At 42.0% G+C, this 21,955-nt stretch overlaps 1 protein-coding gene across 5 annotated transcripts in view; it reads right to left on the minus strand.

Annotated features, from left to right (window-relative positions):
- LOC111971068 (nck-associated protein 5-like) overlaps nt 1–21,955 on the minus strand; it is a 124,883-nt gene that overhangs the window by 3,206 nt on the left and 99,722 nt on the right. For 4 of the 5 annotated variants that reach the window (XM_070445929.1, XM_070445930.1, XM_023997871.2 and 1 more), the window contains 4 exon segments: nt 15,145–15,326; nt 15,479–15,602; nt 16,221–16,345; nt 18,303–18,638. In XM_070445929.1, the coding sequence (XP_070302030.1) occupies nt 15,145–15,326; nt 15,479–15,602; nt 16,221–16,345; nt 18,303–18,638 (767 nt within the window). 5 annotated transcript variants of the gene reach the window in all.

A 21,955-nucleotide genomic window follows, 5' to 3' on the forward strand; every position in this document is an offset into this window, starting at 1 on the left:
GTGGCTGTTTTAACACAACGTATTATAATGTTGTCAGCAGCCCATGTTGTTAAAAAGGAAACGAGTCAAGCCGGCTTATTCTCGCTAATAAATTAACACAAATGGCTTAACCTGAAATATACTGTAGAGCAAACATCTATTGTATATGATTTTGCATATTGACATATTGTTTTTGGTATGCACAGAGAATCTCACTTAAAGGTATAATGTGGGATCTGGGTATCTGTTCAATGGAGATTTCAATCCATTGTGTGTTGAAGAATGTAACACAACAAGAGTGGGGCTGCCATTTTGCTAAGAAATAAATCCCAGATTGCAGCATTAACGTTGCAGTTTCAGGATGCATCCCTAGAGCCCTCTAGGTCCTGTTGTTTATGTACTTTTGAGAAATATTTTTGGCATGTACACTTTAATCGTGTTTGGTTGCTGAACTCATTGCCTTCTTCATGGAAAACGCCTCCAAGCCATTCCACCAACCTTGAGTAAATTGGCAACACAACAATAGGAGAAGTCCCCAGTGAGATAAATATATATAAAAAGCTCTGCAGCTCCAATCTAGCATAATCACAGAAATCACGCATAATGTATTTTTCCACATACTGTCATAAATCTAACCACAGTGAATACAAAACACATCTTCAGTAGAAAAAAATGTATGCTGTGTAATTCAACCTTGGTCAATAACTATTAGAATATCTTAACGGAAATATGTATGCAGAAATGCACTGAGGAATCTTGAAATAATTTGAGGAATTATTAGAAGGAGCATGTGCTCTCTGGCTGCATTTTATCTGTGGTAAAGGTAAACACAATTCTCTGCGGTAACTGGATTTTCCTCCAGCCAATCTACCGAAGGGGCCAAGCCATCCACACATTTCCCGGGTGGAGAGTATACAGAGGTATTACCATATTATCCGGGGTATAGACCGCCCTCGGGGTTGCACCAACTCCTCATCATTAAGTGTTCATTGCCAGGTGCCTCTTAGAAATGGCTTTCCTCCCAGGAACTCCAACCACTCCGCTAACAATCTGGTGGTTCACAATAATGCATTCTAAACACAGGKACCGCGGGTTATATATTCTTCATGTACTAAATCAGCACAGAGAAAATCAGAAATACCCTAGACTTCTGAAAAATACCACTTTTGAGGTACAATGACTAATAATGGTAATTCAAGGGTTGGTGATAAAAAACAAATGTGATTCAAATCTGCACACTGACACATATCTCCATTCTAGCAAAGTTACTGGGGAATCAAAAGTGCCATATCGAAAATGCTTTTTAGTCCAAGACTAGGCTCAATCTGGGTCCGGGAAACAAACCCTATAGTATGTGCCAGTGTAGTGTAGTCTACAGGTGCATGGATGTGGAAGACCATGAGAACAGAGCAGAGGGTGTATGACTTGATTGTGATCAGTGATTGGAATTGGGGTGGCCTTTCGTTCAGTGCCTATGACAGTGAGGAACAGCAATCATGGTCCTGCTCTTCTCCAAACAGCACTGAGCTCTCTATCTCAGCAGGAGGGATTCTTATCTGTGATTGAATTTGATTTGGTGAAACACAATTACCACTCGTCTGTGGGTCGAAACCAACCTCCGTGCAGACCTTGACCATCCGCTGGCACCTAAGGAGCCAGTTGAAGTGTATCCTTTACAATGGAACACACGGGGAAACATCACCTCAGGGGCACTTCAGGTGGAAAAAGAGCTTGTCTACGGCTAATTGGTTATCATCTAGTAACACTGAGGTATTTCAGGTCAATGGGAATGTCTTGGGTGACTGGGATTCTGAAAGAATATATACGTTGGAAACATTCTTACTTCTAAAGGTGTCAAGAGCCAGTCAGTCGATAAGGAGGCCAAAGAGAGAACGGCTGTTCTTCTCCCTGACTGGGATTCTGGACAATTGTTGTGTGTCTGAAATATTTATTGTTCATATACCACTAATGGTATACTGTAGTGTATGTATGTAAACTCAGCAAAAAAAGAAACGTCCTCTCACTGTCAACTGTGTTTATTTTTCAGCAAACTTAACATGTGTAAATATTTGTATGATCATAACAAGATTCAACAACTGAGATACAAACTGAACAAGTTCCACAGACATGTGACTAACAGAAATGGAATAATGTGTCCCTGAACAAAGGGGGGTCAAAATCTAAAGTAACAGTCAGTATCTGGTGTGGCCACCAGCTGCATTAAGTACTGCTGTGCATCTCTTCCTCATGGACTGCACCAGATTTGCCAGTTCTTGCTGTGAGATGTTACCCCACTCTTCCACCAAGGCACCTGCAAGTTCCCGCATTCTGGGGGAATTTCCCTAGCCCTCACCCCCCAACCAACAGGTCCCAGACGTGCTCAATGGGATTGAGATCCGGCTCTTCGCTGGCCATGGCAGAAACACTGACATTCCTGTCCTGCAGGAAATCATGCACAGAACGAGCAGTATGGCTGGTGGCATTGTCATGCTGGAGGGTCATGTCAGGATGAGCCTGCAGGAAGGAGGATGTAACGCACAGAGTTGAGATTGCCTGCAATGACAACAAGCTCAGTCCGATGATGCTGTCACACCCCGCCCCAGACCATGACGGACCGTCCACCTCCAAATCGATCCTGCTCCAGAGTACAGGACTCGGTGTAATGCTCATTCCTTCGATGATAAACGCGAATCCAACCATCAACCCTGGTGAGACAAAACAGCGACCGTCAGTGAAGAGCACTTTTTGCCAGTCCTGTCTGATCCAGCGATGGTGGGTTTGTGCCCATAGGCGACGTTGTTGCCTGTGATGTGTGATGAGGACCTGCCTTACAACAGGCCTACAAGCCCTCAGTCCAGCCTCTCTCAGCCTGTTGCGGACAGTCTGAGCACTGATGGAGGGATTGTGCTTTCCTGGTGTAACTTGGGCAGTTATTGTTGCCATCCTGTACCTGTCCCGCAGGTGTGATGTTCAGGTGTACCGATCCTGTGCAGGTGTTGTTGCACGTGGCCTGCCACTGCGAGGACAATCAGCTGTCTGTCCTGTCGTCTCACGGTACGGCCATTGCAATTAATTGCCCTGGCCACATCTGCAGTCCTCATGCCTCCTTGCAGCATGCCTAAGCACACTCACACAGAAGAGCAGAGACCCTGAACATCTTTCTTTTGGTGTTTTTCAGAGTCAGTAGAAAGGCCTCTTTAGTGTCCTAAGTTTTCATAACTGTGACCTTAATTGTCTTAACGACCTTTCCACAGGTGCATGTTCATTAATTGTGTTATGTTTCATGGGAAACAGTGTTTAAACCCTTTACAATGAAGATCTGTAAAGTTATTTGGATTTTACGAATTATCTTGAAAGACAGGTCCTGAAAAAGGGACGTTTCTGTTTTTTGCTGTATGTATGTATGTATGTATGTATGTATGTATGTATGTATGTATGTTATGTATGATGTATGTTGTATGTGATGTATGTATGTATGTATGTATGTATGTATGTATGTATGTATGTATGTATGTATGTATGTATGTACAGGCAGTAGCAGCTGGCATGCAATTGAAATCAATCAATATATATATATATATATATATGGGCCTCCACACTTACATGTCTGTACTTCTATTTCCAATTGCATGTCCAAGACCAAAAACATCCCTCTCTCTCCCCATTACATTAGTGCTCCAGGTAACAAGCTGTTACAAGCAGCTGGGGAGAAGGTGTGAACACAGATATTATATAGTTATGAGGCATATGGCTGTGTAACCTAGCCCTTTCTGGTCTGGCTCCTTATGTCCTGCCATGCCCGGCCCCAGCACAGCATCCAATGCTGTTTTCCCCCTGTCAGAGAGGCCTGCAGCAATCTCAATTACCCATCAGGAGAGAGAAAAAGAGAGGTAGAGAGAGAAGGGAGAAGGAAAGAACGAGAGAAAAAGGGAGAGAATGAAAGAAAGAGAGGGGAAGAAAGAGAGGATGAGCGCCAAACTGAGAAAGATATAGAAAGAAAAGGGGGTGGGGTTGAAGGAGGCAGAGGGAAGAGGGGGTGTAGCCAGGCAGGCAGAGAGGCAGGCAGCGTGGCTGTCAGGCAGTGTCAGGATGATGAATGGGGGCCAGGCTGGGCCATGAGGTCTCTGATGAGAGCTGCCGAGCTTTACATCACTCTCCTGAATGTTTGTGAAAGGTTATTAAAGGCACTTAAATCCCCCAATCTCACACTGCATCCGCGCTCCCCGTCCGCACCTTCCACACACTTCGCACTTCCCAAACGAATCTTCCATAACAATATTATGAACTTACCTGACTGACTGTGAATGGTTACATATACAGTGTGGTCCCAACACCATATTTTACAGTAGGTATGGGTTTCTTTTCGACTCATACATTGTCATTTTGGTGCCACACCCACCACTGGTGTGCGTGGCCAAAGACCTCTATTTTCATGTAATCTGACCAAAGCACCAGTTCCTATCGAATCCAAGTGCCAATGCCATTTAGCACTGCTAGGTGATTTGAAAAGTCCTAGTCAATCGATCAATAATATAATACTCTTAGCAAAATTATCTTTAATTAAAACATTTAAATWAAAAAATATATATATATATATTTAATTTACAATCTGTAGAAACTAAGAGAACAGAAAGGGTCAGAGCTTTTGTGAAACATCATCATACATTTAAATAATAATAATATTGCAAATAGAAAACTGGATGGACTTCAGTGATAGATGGGGGGGTTAAGGGTAGCTGGGACAAAACACAAACAAGGATGGGACAAAAAACAAACGAAAGATAACTATTGTCAAATATACTGTGTCCTTAAAATGTACAGTATATAGTATGTATAAGCTAGAAGTAGAAGCCTAAGTGTTGTTGTCCATTAGTTTACTCCAATTAGGGAAGGGGAAAATAATAAAGGAAAATATATTTAAAAAATATATACAGTCAAAAGTTTGGACACACCTACTCATTCAAGGTTTTTTTCTTTTACTATTTTATACATTGTAGAATAATAGTGAAGACATCAAAACTATGAAATAACACATATGGAATCATGTAGTAACCAAAAAAGTTTAAAATTCAAATATATTTGAGATTCTTCACAGTAGCCACACTTTGCCTTGATGACAGCTTTGCACACTCTTTGCATTCTCTCTACCAGCTTCATGAGGTAGTCACCTGGAATGCATTTCAATTAACAGGTGTGACATCTTAAAAGTTAATTTGTGGAATTTATTTTCTTCTTAATGCATTTGAGACAATCAGTTGTGTTGTGACAAGGTAGGGGTGGTATACAGAAGATAGTCCTATTTGTTAAAAGACCAAGTCCATATTATGGCAAGAACAGCTCAAATAAGCAAAGAGAAACAACAGTCCWTCATTACCCTAAGACATGAAGGTCAGTCAATCCGGAAAATGGCAAGAACTTTGAAAGTTTCTTCAAGTGCAGTCGCAAAAACCATCAAGAGCTATGATAAAACTGGTTCTCATGAGGACCGCCACAGGAAAGGAAGACCCAGAGTTACCTCTGCTGGAGAGGATAAGTTCACTAGAGTTAACTGCACCTCAGATTGCAGCCCAAATAAATGCTTCACGGAGTTCAAGTAACAGACAAATCTCAACAACAAATGTTCAGAGGAGACTGCATGAATCAGGCCTTCAGGGTCGAATTGCTGCAAAGAAACCACTCTAAAGGACACCAATTATAAGAAGAGACATGTTTGGGCCAAGAAACATGAGCAATGGACATTAGACCAGTGGACATCTGTCCTTTGGTCTGATGAGTTCAAATTTTAGATTTTTTGGTTTCAACTGCTGTGTCTTTGTGAGACGTAGAGTCGGTGAATGGATGATCTCCGCATGTGTGGTTCCCACCGTGAAGCATGGAGGAGGAGGTGTGATGGTGTGGGGGTGCTTTGCTGTTGACAGTGTCTGTGATTTATTTAGAATTCAAGACACACTTAACCAGCATGGGCTACCAAAGTATTCGGCAGTGATACGCCATCCCATCTGGTTTGCGCTTAGTGGGACTGTCATTTGTTTTTTCAACAGGACAATGACCCAACACACCTCCAGACTGTATACGGGCTATTTGACCATGAAGGAGAGTGATGGAGTGCTGCATCAGATGACCTCCACAACCACCCAACATCAATCAACCACCAATTGAGATGGTTTGGGATGAGTCAGACCGCAGAGTGAAGGAAAAGCAGCCAACAAGTGCTCAGCATATGTGGGAAGTCCTTCAAGACTGCAAAGTTGTCATCAAGGCAAAGGGTGGCTACTTTATAGAATCTAAAATCAAAACTATTTTGATTTGTTTAACCCTTTTTAGGTTACTACATGATTCCATGTGTTATTTCATAGTTTTGATGTCTTCAATACTATTCTACAATGTAGAAAAGAGTACAAATAAAGATCAACACTTGAATGAGTAGGTGTGTCCAAACTTTTGAATGGTACTGTATATTTAAAAAAATATATATATATGGGAGATTGGAAATGATGCAAACAATTAAATTGATGGAAGCCAAAATCTATCTGCAATATTAAAGCTGATCTACCCCCTAATTGTTTTAAATAATAATGCCATTAAGCAAACTCCAGGCTTTCACATTTGTTGGATGAAAGGAAAATAGAGCTCTTTGGCCACGCATACCAGTAGTGGGTTTGACGTGGAAATTAGAATGAGCAGAAAAGTACCCCATACCTACTGTAAAATATGGTGATGGATCTTCGATGTTATGGGGCTATTTTGATTACACTGGCCCTGGGGCCCTTGTTAAGGTCAATGGTGTAACAGTATAACTTTAAACCGTCCCCTCGCCCCGACACGGGCGCGAACCAGGGACCCTCTGCACACATCAACAACTGCCACCCACGAAGCATCGTTACCCATCGCTCCACAAAAGCCGCGGCCCTTGCAGAGCAAGGGGCAACACTACTAATATGTTTCAGAGCAAGTGACGTAACTGATTGAAACGCTACTAGCGCGTACCCACTAACTAGCTAGCCATTTCACATCCGTTACAATGGCATCATGAACTTTACCCAGGACCGGGACATTTTACGCCAGAAACCTCGTTGCCTCTGCCAGGAGGCTGAAACTTGACCATAAGTGGATCTCCCAGCGAGACAATAACCCCAAGCACATATCAAAATCCACAAAGACATGGTAAATTGGCCACAAAATCTAAATTTTGCAATGGCCATCCAGTCTACGGACATGACGCCCATTGAAAACCTTTGGTTTGAATTGAAGAGGGATATCCTTTGTCTAAGCACAGACGAAGGATATCAAGGATCTGAAAGAAATCTGTAAGGAGGAATGGTCTTAGATAACTCCCAATGTGTTCTCCAACTCATAAAACATTTTAGAAAAATGCTCAATGCCATTATCCTATCAATTTGAGTTATTGGGACCCCTACCTTTTTGAGATTATAAAATAATATAATTGTCAAACAATTTTGAGCATACAATATACTGTAGCTCAGTATTTTAATTATTTATTTTATACAGTCATTTTTGCTCATCTTTATCAAGGGTGTCAATAATTTCAGACCCCACTGTGGGAGTATTGTCACGGGTGGACATGAGAGCAACTGTGTCCCTTTAAGAGAGACATTGTCCCTTTAAGGTAAAATCCATGTTAATAAGGAGTAAACAGGTTGAAAAGGAGAAAATGGGTTGAAAGGGTGACCATCATCTTGGTTGGTTCATGGATATTAAATGAGGTTCTCTCTTCTGTAATTCTGTATACCTTTAACMTGAACATTTAATTATTAACGGAGAATAGTCAAGTGCTATTCAACCAAACAATGTCAATAGTTCTCATAGGCCTTTATTGTGATAGTTASATGTCTTTTCAAAGTTTCTTTATTTTATTTATGAAGATATTATCTTGTMAGGTCTTTCCAAGACCAATTATTGGACAGCAAAAGATGATAGGATTAAATCCATAGTGTTGCTCTGTCTTTGGTTGTATTTGTTGTCGTTGTTTGGGTGATCTCTGTGCAGGTTGGATGCACATGATCTCTGTCCGACACGCTGCATTTCTGGAGGGAGTCTCATCGCAATCCGAGCCATGCTTTCAAACCCCCGGCTCACCGCAGAAGCCAACCACACATAAACCTTGTTAGAAAAATCTCAGTTACAACCCCACGTCCGCAACCAGCAACCAGCAAACACACTTTACCTTATTTCATTTTTATTGATTTGATTGATTTGATTTGATTTCACTGACATTAAAATGGTCAAATCCTGGCCCTTTTAGCACAAACCTTTTTGTAGAGTGGGAGCGGAAGACTCATATCCAAAATTGTTTTAATAAGTGTAGACTAACGGCCGAGGAGACAAAAAGCTGCATACTCTATTTTATTCCCAGTTATTCAATGAATAGATGAACCAATGTTTCTGTATGCAGAGCCTTTGTCAGGGTCAAAGCATACGCCAAGGACATTCGTTTTTCCACATTCAATTTTGAGCAGACAATTGTTCAGTCAATGCAGAATGGAATAGATCTGTACTTATTGAATCTGTTAGAAATGTTTGACCCCAAAAAGAGACTGGCAAGGATGATGTTGTAAGTTTAATAAAAAGGTATACAGCCTGAGCCCTGCAGCGTTGTATTTTGCTTTAGCAGAGTAGCTGCAAGTTTCAGTACTGCTCCTCTTTCATAGTGCAAGGCCTCTATAGGCCAACAGTAAGAACCACAGTTCAAGAACATAAAAAATATTCATGTATTTTTCCTCTCTCCCTCTCTCTGAACTTGTGCTGAGTCTAGAGGTTGACCGATTATGATTTTTCAACACCGATACCAATACCGATTATTGGAGGACCAAAAAAGGCCGATACCGATTAATCGGACGATATATACAGTGGGGCAAAAAAGTATTTAGTCAGCCACCAATTGTGCAAGTTCTCCCACTTAAAACGATGAGAGAGGCCTGTAATTTTCATCATAGGTACACTTCAACTATGACAGACAAAATGAGAAAAAATCCAGAAAATCACATTGTAGGATTTTTTATGAATTTATTTGCAATTATGGTGGAAAATAAGTATTTGGTCACCTACAAACAAGCAAGATTTCTGGCTCTCACAGACCTGTAACTTCTTCTTTAAGAGGCTCCTCTGTCCTCCACTCGTTACCGTGTATTAATGGCACCTGTTTGAACTTGTTATCAGTATAAAAGACACCTGTCCACAACCTCAAAACAGTCACACTCCAAACTCCACTATGGCCAAGACCAAAGAGCTGTCAAAGGACACCAGAAACAAAATTGTAGACCTGCACCAGGCTGGGAAGACTGAATCTGCAATAGGTAAGCAGCTTGGTTTGAAGAAATCAACTGTGGGAGCAATTATTAGGAAATGGAAGACATACAAGACCACTGATAATCTCCCTCGATCTGGGGCTCCACGCAAGATCTCACCCCGTGGGGTCAAATGATCACAAGAACGGTGAGCAAAAATCCCAGAACCACACGGGCGACCTAGTGAATGACCTGCAGAGAGCTGGGACCAAAGTAACAAAGCCTACCATCAGTAACACACTACGCCGCCAGGGACTCAAATCCTGCAGTGCCAGACGTGTCCCCCTGCTTAAGCCAGTACATGTCCAGGCCCGTCTGAAGTTTGCTAGAGAGCATTTGGATGATCCAGAAGAAGATTGGGAGAATGTCATATGGTCAGATGAAACCAAAATATAACTTTTTGGTAAAATCTCAACTCGTCGTGTTTGGAGGACAAAGAATGCTGAGTTGCATCCAAAGAACACCATACCTACTGTGAAGCATGGGGGTGGAAACATCATGCTTTGGGGAAGTTTTTCTGCAAAGGGACCAGGACGACTGATCCGTGAAAGGAAAAGAATGAATGGGGCCATGTATCGTGAGATTTTGAGTGAAAACCTCCTTCCATCAGCAAGGGCATTGAAATGAAACGTGGCTGGGTCTTTTAGCATGACAATGATCCAAACACACCGCCCGGGCAACGAAGGAGTGGCTTCGTAAGAAGCATTTCAAGGTCCTGGAGTGGCCTAGCCAGTCTCCAGATCTCAACCCCATAGAAAATCTTTGGAGGGAGTTGAAAGTCCGTGTTGCCCAGCAACAGCCCCAAAACATCACTGCTCTAGAGGAGATCTGCATGGAGGAATGGGCCAAAATACCAGCAACAGTGTGGTGAAAACCTTGTGAAGACTTACAGAAAACCTTTGACCTCTGTCATTGCCAACAAAGGGTATATAACAAAGTATTGAGATAAACTTTTGCTATTGACCAAATACTTATTTTCCACCATAATTTGCAAATAAATTCATAAAAAATCCTACAATGTGATTTTCTGGATTTTTTTTCTCATTTTGTCTGTCATAGTTGAAGTGTACCTATGATGAAAATTACAGGCCTCTCTCATCTTTTTAAGTGGGAGAACTTGCACAATTGGTGGCTGACTAAATACTTTTTTGCCCCACCTGTATATACAGTGGGGAGAACAAGTATTTGACACACTGCCAATTTTGCAGGTTTCCTACTTACAAAGCATGTAGAGGTCTGTAATTTTTTATCATAGGTACACTTCAACTGTGAGCGACGGAATCTAAAACAAAAAATCCAGATAATCACATTGTATGATTTTTAAGTAATTAATTTGCATTGTATTGCATGACATAAGTATTTGATACATCAGAAAAGCAGAACTTAATATTTGGTACAGAAACCTTTGTTTGCAATTACAGAGATCATACGTTTCTGTAGTTCTTGACCAGGTTTGCACCACACTGCAGCAGGGATTTTGGCCCACTCCTCCATACAGACCTTCTCCAGATCCTTCAGGTTTCGGGGCTGTCGCTGGGACATACGGACTTTCAGCTCCCTCCAAAGATTATCTATTGGTTCAGGTCTGGAGACTGGCTAGGCCACTCCAGGACCTTGAGATGCTTCTTACGGAGCCACTCCTTAGTCGCCCTCGCTGTGTGTTTCGGGTCGTTGTCATGCTGGAAGACCCAGCCTTGACCCATCTTCAATGCTCTTACTGAGGGAAGGAGGTTGTTGGTCAAGATCTCGCGATACATGGCCCCATCCATCCTCCCCTCAATACGGTGCAGTCGTCCTGTCCCCTTTGCAGAAAAGCATCCCAAAGAATGATGTTTCCACCTCCATGCTTCACGGTTGGGATGGTGTTCTTGGGTTGTACTCATCCTTCTATTCTCCAAACACGGCGAGTGGAGTTTAGAGCAAAAAGCTCTATTTTTGTCTCATCAGACCACATGACCTTCTCCCATTCCTCCTCTGGATCATCCAGATGGTCATTGGCAAACTTCAGACGGGCCTGGACATGCGCTGGCTTGAGCAGGGGGACCTTGCGTGCGCTGCAGGATTTTAATCCATGACGGCGTAGTGTGTTACTAATGGTTTTCTTTGAGACTGTGGTCCCAGCTCTCTTCAGGTCATTGACCAGGTCCTGCCGTGTAGTTCTGGGCTGATCCCTCACATTCCTCATGATCATTGATGCCCCACGAGGTGAGATCTTGCATGGAGCCCCAGACCGAGGGTGATTGACCGTCATCTTGAACTTCTTCCATTTTCTAATAATTGTGCCAACAGTTGTTGCCTTCTCACCAAGCTGCTTGGCTATTGTCCTGTAGCCCATCCCAGCCTTGTACAGGTCTACAATTTATCCCTGATGTCCTTACACAGCTCTCTGGTCTTGGCCATTGTGGAGAGGTTGGAGTCTGTTTGATTGAGTGTGTGGACAGGTGTCTTTTATACAGGTAACGAGTTCAAACAGGTGCAGTTAATACAGGTAATGAGTGGAGACAGGAGGGCTTCTTAAAGAAAAACTAACAGGTCTGTGAGAGCCGGAATTCTTACTGGTTGGTAGGTGATCAAATACTTATGTCATGCAATAAAATGCAAATTAATTACTTAAAAATCATACAATGTGATTTTCTGGATTTTTGTTTTAGATTCCGTCTCTCACAGTTGAAGTGTACCTATGATAAAAATGACAGACCTCTACATGCTTTGTAAGTAGGAAAACCTGCAAAATGGGCAGTGTATCAAATACTTGTTCTCCCCCACTGTATATATATTTGTAATAATGACAATTACAACAATATGAATGAACAATGAACACTTTTATTTTAACTTTATATAATATATTAATAAAGTCTATTTAGTCTCAAATAAATAATGGAACATGCTCAATTTGGTTTAAATAATGCAAAAACACAGTGTTGGAGAAGAAAGTAAAAGTGCTATATGTGCCATGTAAAAAAGCTAACTTTTAAGTTCCTTGCTCAGAACATGAGAACATATGAAAGCTGGTGGTTCAATATTTCCAGTTCTTCAATATTTCCCAGTTAAGAAGTTTTAGGTTGTAGTTATTATAGGAATAATGACTCGTCGACTATTTCTCTCTATACCATTTGTATTTCATATACCTTTGACAATGGGATGTTCTTATAGACACTTTAGTATTGTCAGCCTAATCTCAGGAGTTGATAGGCTTGAAGTCATAAACAGTGCTGTGAAGCAAGCATTGCTAAGAGCTGCTGACAAACGCAGTAAAGTTTGAATGAATACTTACGAGCCTGCTGCCGCCTACCACCGCTCAGTCAGACTGCTCTGTCAAATCATAGACTTAATTATAATATAATAAATACAGAAATACGAGCCGTTGGTCATTAATATGGTCAAATCCGGAAACTATCATTTCGAAAACAAAACGTTTATTCTTTCAGTGAAATACGGAACCGTTCCGTATTTTATCAAACGGGTAGCAACCTAAGTCTAAATATTGCTGTTACATGCACAGCCTTCAATGTTATGTCATAATTATGTACAATTCTGGCAAATTAGTTCGCAACGAGCCATGCGGCCCAAACTGTTGCATTTACCCTGACTCTGCGTGCAATGAACGCAAGAGAAGTGACACAATTTCCCTAGTTAATAATTGCTGCTAACATTAATTTCTTTTAACTAAATATGCAGGTTTAAAAAAATATACTTCTGTGTATTGATTTTAAGAAAGGCATTGATGTTTATGGTTAGGTACATTCGTGCAACGATTGTACTTTTTTCACGAATGCGCTTTTGTTAAATCATCCCCCGTTTGGCGAAGTAGGAACGCAGGACAAGCTAGTTAACCTAGTAATATCATCAACCATGTGTAGTTAACTAGTGATTACGTGAAGATTGATTGTTTTTTATAAGATAAGTTTAATGCTAGCTAGCAACTTACCTTGGCTCCTTGCTGCACTCGCGTAACAGGTGGTCAACCTGCCACGCAGTTTCCTCGTGGAATGCAATGTAATCTGCCAAAAATGCTGATTACAGATTGTTATGAAAACTTGATATCGGCCCTAATTAATKGGCCATACCGATTAATCGGTCGACCTCTAGTTGAGTCAAATCCTTTTGCAGATTATGGATTTTTTTGTCAGGTCGTYTGTGTGTGTGTGTGTTAGYTTATTCTACTGAACTGATCTGAGAGGAAGTAGGAGCTGAGGACCATTTCATGGTCACTGCTCCTCATTTGTCATTCAGTGAAGTTAAATACTGGTAGGTAAATACCCCGTGACACGAGAGGGCAAGCCAATCGAAAGCAATTAGGCGACTTTAATTTATTTTATGAAAACGTCCGAACAATCCAACTACAGCGTTGTATAGGAGGGTGAAAGACATCAAGCTTTGTGGACTTGGTCCACACTTTGAGAAAGCTGGAGAAGCTGGAAAAGGACAAATGTTGCTTTACAGCGATTTTGTTTTCACATGAGTTGGAGTGCAAGTTACCATGGAAACAGTTTGCGTTGAGCTAATGCATGATCTCACATGACATTTAGAGGGAAAGTTTGACTACATCCTTGATGACATTAGTGTCAAACTCTAWTGTAGACATCAGACTTTTTCAAGGTTCGTGGTAAAGGTACGTACAATAGATCCTCCGGAAGCAACATCAACAGACCATGATCATCTAGTTGATGAGCTACAAAAGGATATGTCAAAAGTAATATACTGAACAAAAATATAAAAGCAACATATAAACTGTTGGTCCCATGTTTCATAAGCTGAAATAGAAAATCACAGAAATTTTCCAAACCCACAAAAAGCTTATTTCTCTCCAATTTTGCCCAGAAATTTGTTTACATCCCTATTAGTGAGCATTTCTCCTTTGCCAAGTTAATCCATCCACCTGACAGGTGTGGCATATCAATAAGATGATTAAACAGCATGATCATCACACAGGTGCACCTTATGCTGGGGACAATAAAAGGCCACTAAAATGTGCAGTTTTGTCATACAACACAATACCACAAATGCCTCAAGTTTTGAGGGAGCATACTCTGCAGGAATGTTTTTTTTTAAATTAATTTTACTAGGTAAGTTGACTGAGAACACATTCTCATTTACAGCAACAACGTGGGGAATAGTTACAGGGGAGAAGAGGGGGATGAATGAGCCAATTGTAAACTGGGGATGATAAGGTGGCCAGATTGGGAATTTAGGCAGGACACCAGGGTTAACACCCCTACTCTTACYATAAGTGCCATGGGATCTTTAATGACCTCAGAGAGTCAGGACACCCATTTAACGTCCCATCCGAAAGATGGCACCCTACACAGGGCAGTGTCCTGGGGCATTGGGATTTTTTTTTCGACCAGAGAAAAGAGTGCCTCCTACTGGCCRTCCAACACCACTTCCAGCAGCATCTGGTCTCCCATCCAGGGACTGACCAGGACTAACCCTGCTTAGCTTCAGAAGCAAGCCAGRAGTGGGATGCAGGGTGGTATGCTGCTGTCCCTGTCCACCAGAGCTGTTGCCAGGGAATTMAATGTTAATTTCTCTACCATAAGCCACCTCCAAAGTTGTTTTGAGAATTTGGCAGGGCGTGCTGGGGAGTATTTCTGACCGTAATAAAGCCCTTTTGTTGGGGAAAACTCATTCTGATTGGCTGGGCCTGGCTCCCAAGTGGGTGGGCCTGTGCCCTCCCAGGGCCACCCGTGGCTGCGCCCTTGCCCAGTCATGTGAAATCCATTGATTAGGGGCTAATGAACTTATTTCAATTGACTGATTTCCTTATATGAACTGTAACTCTGTAAAATCTTTGAAATTGTTGCATGTTGTGTTTAGATTTTTGTTCAGTGTATGTCATAGGTCAACAGGAAGCACTTACGCTTAGTCTGTCTCCTGCTTTGCCCTCTAGCAATGACTGGTTGTGCAACAAGTTGTATTGGGAGAAASTCCTCCTGTGGTCGTCCTTCTCTACGTGAGAGAACATGTCATGTTGATAGTAGTCCATGATTGACGGYAACTTTCCCACACTGCTCCTCTTCATTGTCTTCTCTTCATAGTCAACTGTGGAGAGCCATTTTCAATCAATATATCTATCTATCAATCAATCAACCAATCAAGATAAACTGTCTAAAATCAAATGATGTAGGCCTACAGTACATCTAAATAACATCAATATTGTGTCTGTGGATGTGGGATGCAGGCGAGATTCTGACCTTGGTTGCMCGTCTTTGCTCTGTTGGTAAGAGTGCTTTGGGTGGAGCCTAGCGTGTTCCCTTCAGACTCTGTCTCGGTGTCACTGCTGCTGCCTGAGTATGTGCACACACTCGCGGCTCTGTCCTGTTCAGGAAAGAGAGGGACATTTGAACACAATGAGAAGATAGATAAATCCCTTTAAAGACTACTTCCCAGGAGTCAGATGAACTTGTGGATACCATTTTTATGTCTCAGCATCCAGTACYAAMGAAGTTAGTKGTTTCYCGAGCAAATGCTAATTAGCGTTAGCACAATGACTGGARGTCTATGGTAGACGTCAAGTCATTGTACTAACGCTAGTTAGCAATTGCTTCCTTAAATGGATACTTTGGGATTTTAGCAATTAGGCCCTAGATCTACTAGTATGCTAGCATATATCTATAGACTTCCAGTCATTGCGCTAATGCTAGTTAACATTGGCTCTCGAAACTACCTCTAACTTCAGTGATACTGGACGCAGAGACATAAAAATGGTAGCCACGAGTTCATCTGACTCTGGGGAATTAGATAAAAATCCCTTTAATATCACTGTATCCTCAACAGATTACGAAGATACTCTTTCATAATGATAATGCTTCTTGGAGATGTGATATTGTATAGGGATTGCACAGAAGCCACAATTACTATGCTCTTGCAGTCTATTTTGCTCCCAAAACACCACCCCTTTGACATAGGCCTAATAGTGRGTGGGAAGTTCCTTACACTGGATYAGTTTAGGTCCTTGGTGATCCTCTTCTTCTCCACTTGTTCCTCGTGGGCCTCTGTAGTGACTGTGTGGCTGGTGCTGCATAAGTCTATCTGACTCAGTCGCTTCCTTCTGATCACATCTATCATTCAAAAGTAAAGAGAAACAAATCATGAGACACAGACAACAACCAAACCCACACACTCACACCAGGAAGAGGACCTACGCATTGCGTACATAGAGGGCGGAAAAAAAGAAAGTCAAAGCTATTAGGTCCCGGAGTTTCAGTAAGACTCATATCTACATCCCAAATGGCACCCTATTCCCTTTATAGTGCACTACTTTCGACCATGGCCATAGGTTGCCATTTGGGACGCATCCATAGCTAGCGCTATGCCAATWTAGTTGTTAACCTGTGAAAGCACACGCTGTACAACATGAGCATGATGCTACAATTTCTTTAAGTGTGAGGAGAGTTTGGCATTTCATCTGTTAATAGTCAATGGCATCCTCCCTACGGAGACTACACCGCTACATCTCTGACTTGAAGCAGCCCCGAAATAGCATCTTCAAACTGTCACCCCCAATGACAAAGCATCCAATGATTGTCACAGCTGAGTCAGTGTGAATTTTAATGACTATCTACCCCTTCCTTCTGTCTTTTTTTTCTCTCTACAACTTCCTACCTTCTCCTGACAACATAATTAACTGGGCCTCGTTGGCGGCGGRGCTGCGGGAACATCAGCAGAATAATTTGTACTGTGCCGAGGACAAAATAGTCCTTTCATCTTCTTGACAACCTGTGAGGGAATCCGTGATGGAGATTAGGCTCCTTCTCTATTCCTTATAATGACAGCTGCTGGTCATGCCTACCTTAACTGCAGTACCTTGGTTCACACAGATCGACACTAATTCCCTGATTGCATAAATCACTGGGATCACTCATCCCTATACTGTACGTGTACATTGTTAGTGTTACTTCCCTCAGCCTATATGATCCCTCTCTCTCTCCTTCCCTCCCTCCCTCCCACCCACCGTCATACTGTTGTGTTGCTGCGGTGAAAGAACAGGCAGAAGGTGGTTTATGATCTATGCTGCTAATTGTCGCTAGTGAGTTTGCGTGTCTAATTGTATTAGCYACTTATCCTTGGGATATGGTCTGTGGGTCGTATTATCCGGAGGGTTTTGTGAAGGTGGGTGAGGGACACGGTGTCCTTTGTTAAGCAGAGCTACAGAATATCACTCAGAATACCAAATCAAGCCTGATAGGCTTGTCCATCTAGTCCAGCATTCTACAAAGGTAGAAGGTTTTCCTTTTCGCTGAATACCTTCAAGTGGAGAATGGATCCTCTGTTGAGATTGAGAGGGTGGAACATGTATAGTGAATTCTTGAGAGTMACGTAAGGTTCATACTTTTTTATTTAACCTTTATTTAACTAGGCAAGTCAGTTAAGAACAAATTCTTATTTACAATGGCGGCCTAGGAACAGTSGGTTAACTGCCTTGTTCAGGGACAGAATGATAGATTTTTACCTTGTCAGCTCGGGGATTCGATCTAGCAACCTTTCGGTTACTGGCCCAATGCTCTAAACACTAGGCTACCTGCCGCCCCATAATGATGTGAATTGAAGTAAAACACTGCCACCCTCATTGCACAATCAAATTGAGCCAGCGAGAATCTGAATTTTATCCTCTCTCATTTTATACACAGTTTATAGATGGGTTAACACCAAATAGGGTTTCATGATAGTGGCCAAACATCCTCTGAGCCAGCCCAGCCATTCTAGCGATTATATGCAGCTGCGGATCATTGGTTTACCTAACATAAAACCATTGGCATGAAGCAGAGACAACACAGAGCCTGTAACAGTGGTTGTGTCCCTATCATCGACTTTTCTCCTTGAAGTGTGCACTTGAACAATCCACCTCACATGATGGGACTGTACTGGTATAACAACATTGGTGTGGACAGCCAATGCTTATGGCAATCCAATGCTTCTTAATTCATAAAGGGGAGTGTGGAAGTGCACGCTTTGGGAGATGGGTATAGAATGGGGACGTAACGGGGAGGTTGATATGAGGTGAACCCCCAGTCTTACCTGAGGTGGATGGTCTGGGGAGGCAGCTCAGGGCTTCCTGTCCACAACCTCTTCCAGTAACTGAAGGGTCAGACAGGGAGTGGCCCAGGGCARTGGTGGGTTGTGCATGCGGGTGGGTCTCAGACAGGGACGGCACTTTCACATGGGATGGGGAATGAGCAGCAGAAGCCGAGAGGAGGTCCTGGTCAGGATCAGTGGGACTGTGAACGCTCGCCATCATCCGGTCGGGGCTGGACTCAGATCTGGGAATGTGGCGCCCGTTGACCCGGGTGACGGAATCAGGGAGGGGGAAGGTGCCAATCCCGCTGTCCAGGGTTCTCATCTGGCAGCTGGAGCCTGGGGGAGGGAGGGGGGGGGGGGACAGGGGAAGCAGCGTGTGATGATGGGTGGGGGGGAGCAACGGAAAAGGAGGAGGAGCCACTGGATTGGATTCACAAGCAACTGAAGGGGTTATGGGTAAAAAGGGCATCTTGGGTAGGTTCAGATGATGGGTGGGGGGGAGCAACGGAAAAGGAGGAGGAGCCACTGGATTGGATTCACAAGCAACTGAAGGGGTTATGGGTAAAAAGGGCATCTTGGGTAGGTTCAATACGGTAGGAGAACGAATGGAGGCAAAAGCAAGAGAAACAGGAGCATTACTTCACGTATGGAGCACCTGGGTACAATCCAAAGCCAAATCATTACGAGAAACTGTAGAAATGTAATGCAGGAAAAAGGTCTGAACTTTTCGTATTACTTTGTCCAGTAATATGTGTGATACGATCTGTTGTGTGTGTAATTCATCAGGTTTATTCCTATAAGTGGTTATCAGCACTCTATGATCAAATCTGTTTCACTTCTTCATAATATTAATAAAGGTATCTGACTAATCTTGAAAAGGATCTAAAATGAATGGCCGCTTGTAACTCCTAGCTCTCTCTGCGTTCCCAATCTAATTTCACCCATTTGGAACCCAGCGTGACTTTAGAGTGCCAATTMWMTYSRGATTTTTCTCCCTACCTCCTGTATCAGCATTATGTTGATTTACACACATTCGCCGAACTTGATATGTTCCACACTGCGCAGTGATCTAAGAGCATTGTAGCAACAGATGGACAGCGCTTAAAATACACAGTTTTGCAAAGCCTCTCCGAGCGAGACAGATGGATGGCTGTTCGGCATGATCCAATTCCATGTAACTGTGAATGATGTTGCCTAATCATTCTGTGCTCATGACTTAATTGCAACAATTTGGGTAAAAAAGAAAGAAAGAGAATGTTGAACTAGTTCAAACATGAATTCAGTTTAAAGACAAAAGAGGGGGAAAGGTCTCATGGCTGATATGACTGCCGCTTTGACATTCTTCTGTTCTCATTCTAGGTTGCAAAGTATGTTGCTGCATTGCAAAAGTAGAAAAGATCCATCTAGTGTTATATATTTATTATAGACTAGTTGAGGATGGAAAAACCTTGGAAATGATTGATCCTATCGAGTACGCAGTTGTTTTGGAAGATARTTTCCCCCATAGAACAATCTGTAAGTTCTGATTTCTTTCTTGCCTTTCATGGACAAGCATGGGACCTATTTTTTTAGAGTTGGGTCGATTTCTGCTAGCTCTGCCCTTAACCCTGGAGCTTGGTCTTGTAACYCCCAGACCATAAACATCCACTTCTTCTATATGCCCTAACACATCCATCCATCGAATGAATAAATGGATGATTGAATTCATGAATTCATGAATTAACTGTTTCCCCTGAAGGGGTTCAAGGCATGTAAGAGGTAGCCCTCATAACTTCCATGGATATGATTTAGTACAAATACRCATAAACATAGGGCTCGCACAACATCATCTCCTAACAGCTGCATTAAACCCTCATAATTAAAACCAAAGCTATAAGTTATCAGAGGCAATGCACTGCTGTTGTAAGATACATTATTAACCTAATAAAGCAATATTTACAGTCCTCTCTAAATGTGCAACCAGACATTCAATTAAACCAACAGTGCATCAAAACAAGAATTCATTCAATTATGCATCAGAAACGTCCCACTGGATGACTGGGAGTAAACACAGTCAACTTAAATCATGCTATTAGTTAGAGTCATATTGTAGGCATACGTGTCTTCTTCTGCCTCTCTTGCACCACCTACTCTGCAGTAATGCGTGAGAATGAGTTGTAGCTGAGGTGGTCATAAACCACCTCGATGGACAGATGGCCTGTTATGTTGCTCAGATTAATCTGCAATGAGTCAGCACGGGGCGGTTGTGGCAAGCCCCTAAAACAGCAGCTGATCAATTACTACAGATTTCTGCATTATGCATCAAGTGCAAACCACTTCAGAATGTCTCACATTCTTGATCCTATATTCAAGGYAAAAGACAGAGAAGATAAAGAGGGAGATAAATAGAGAAAGGGAAATAAAAGAGAAAGAGAGGAAGGAAAGAGAAACCTCCATACCTCACAAAGCTTAATAATCAAAGGAGTTGATTTGGCAGTTGTTTTCAATATGCCCTTTGCACTCACACTATAACTAGGTCTAACATGGACCTCGAAGCCAGTTCCACCAATGTTTTTTCTAATCYGGGACTGGTTTAGACCTGGGACACCAGGTTGGTGCATATTAATTATCAGGTAGAACAGAAAACCAGCAGTACTCTGGACCTCGAAGGGTATGATTTTAATGCCCCTAGGGTAAAAATTGTGTTTACTGTGATCCCAATCACTTCTACATTAAACCTCCAGGTGATAGAGGGCAAGCTCTGCAGACTAAATGACATGTTATGATGAGGACTCATTTAAAACCCCGACATTAACCACCATCACAACTGCATGGGAATGACAACCAGAGGTCATGACTATCGTCACATGACCAAGACCTCAAACCGTTAAAATCAACAAGTCAAAGSTCAWAACATGAGCTGTTAATMATCTATTATCTATGCATAGTACCTCTACCGACATGWKCATATTACCTCAATTACCTTGACTAACCTGTAACCCTGCACATTGACTCGGTACTGGTACCCATATATAGCRTCGTTATTGTTGCTCTTAATTTGTTTTTATATAGTTTATTTAGTAAATATTTCATTTTTCTTTAAACTGCATTGTTGGTTAAGGCCTTGTAAGGTGAGAAATAAAATGTGATTTGATTTGATTTGAACCATGACAAAYCCACACCTCATAGACTCATGAGTCCATCTGCATCCTTTTGTAGTTTCTAGTTTTAATCCCTGCTACAATATCACATTATGTCAACAAAAAAAATGCTCTTTTTGTTTCTAGTTTCTTGTGTGTTCAGAGAAAATAAGTAATTGAGATCAGGCAAATGTGTGACATATTCTACCCATAAAATCCCAGGGTAAAATGATATYCTAGGCTGGACTTCAGGACCTATAAGTGGACTCTGCTTAAATCTTTATGAGAGCTTTAATTCATACTGAGGGGAGGTTGGATAGATGTGCTAGCTGGCAGAATTAAATATGCTATTCAGTTAATTAGAATASAGAAACGATTAACAATCTTATTTTTGGCTCTGTTCCACGATATGGGGCTTAGTTGAATCAGGGAAATGTTCATACACCCTGGAAAGTTTCCCATGTCAAAACAATTTCTGGCAATATTTGTGTGGTAGACCCCATCAATACAGAGGCTAGCATATAAAAATGACTT

Source organism: Salvelinus sp. IW2-2015, linkage group LG12, assembly GCF_002910315.2.
Source record: "Salvelinus sp. IW2-2015 linkage group LG12, ASM291031v2, whole genome shotgun sequence".
NCBI classification, from domain to species: domain Eukaryota; kingdom Metazoa; phylum Chordata; class Actinopteri; order Salmoniformes; family Salmonidae; genus Salvelinus; species Salvelinus sp. IW2-2015.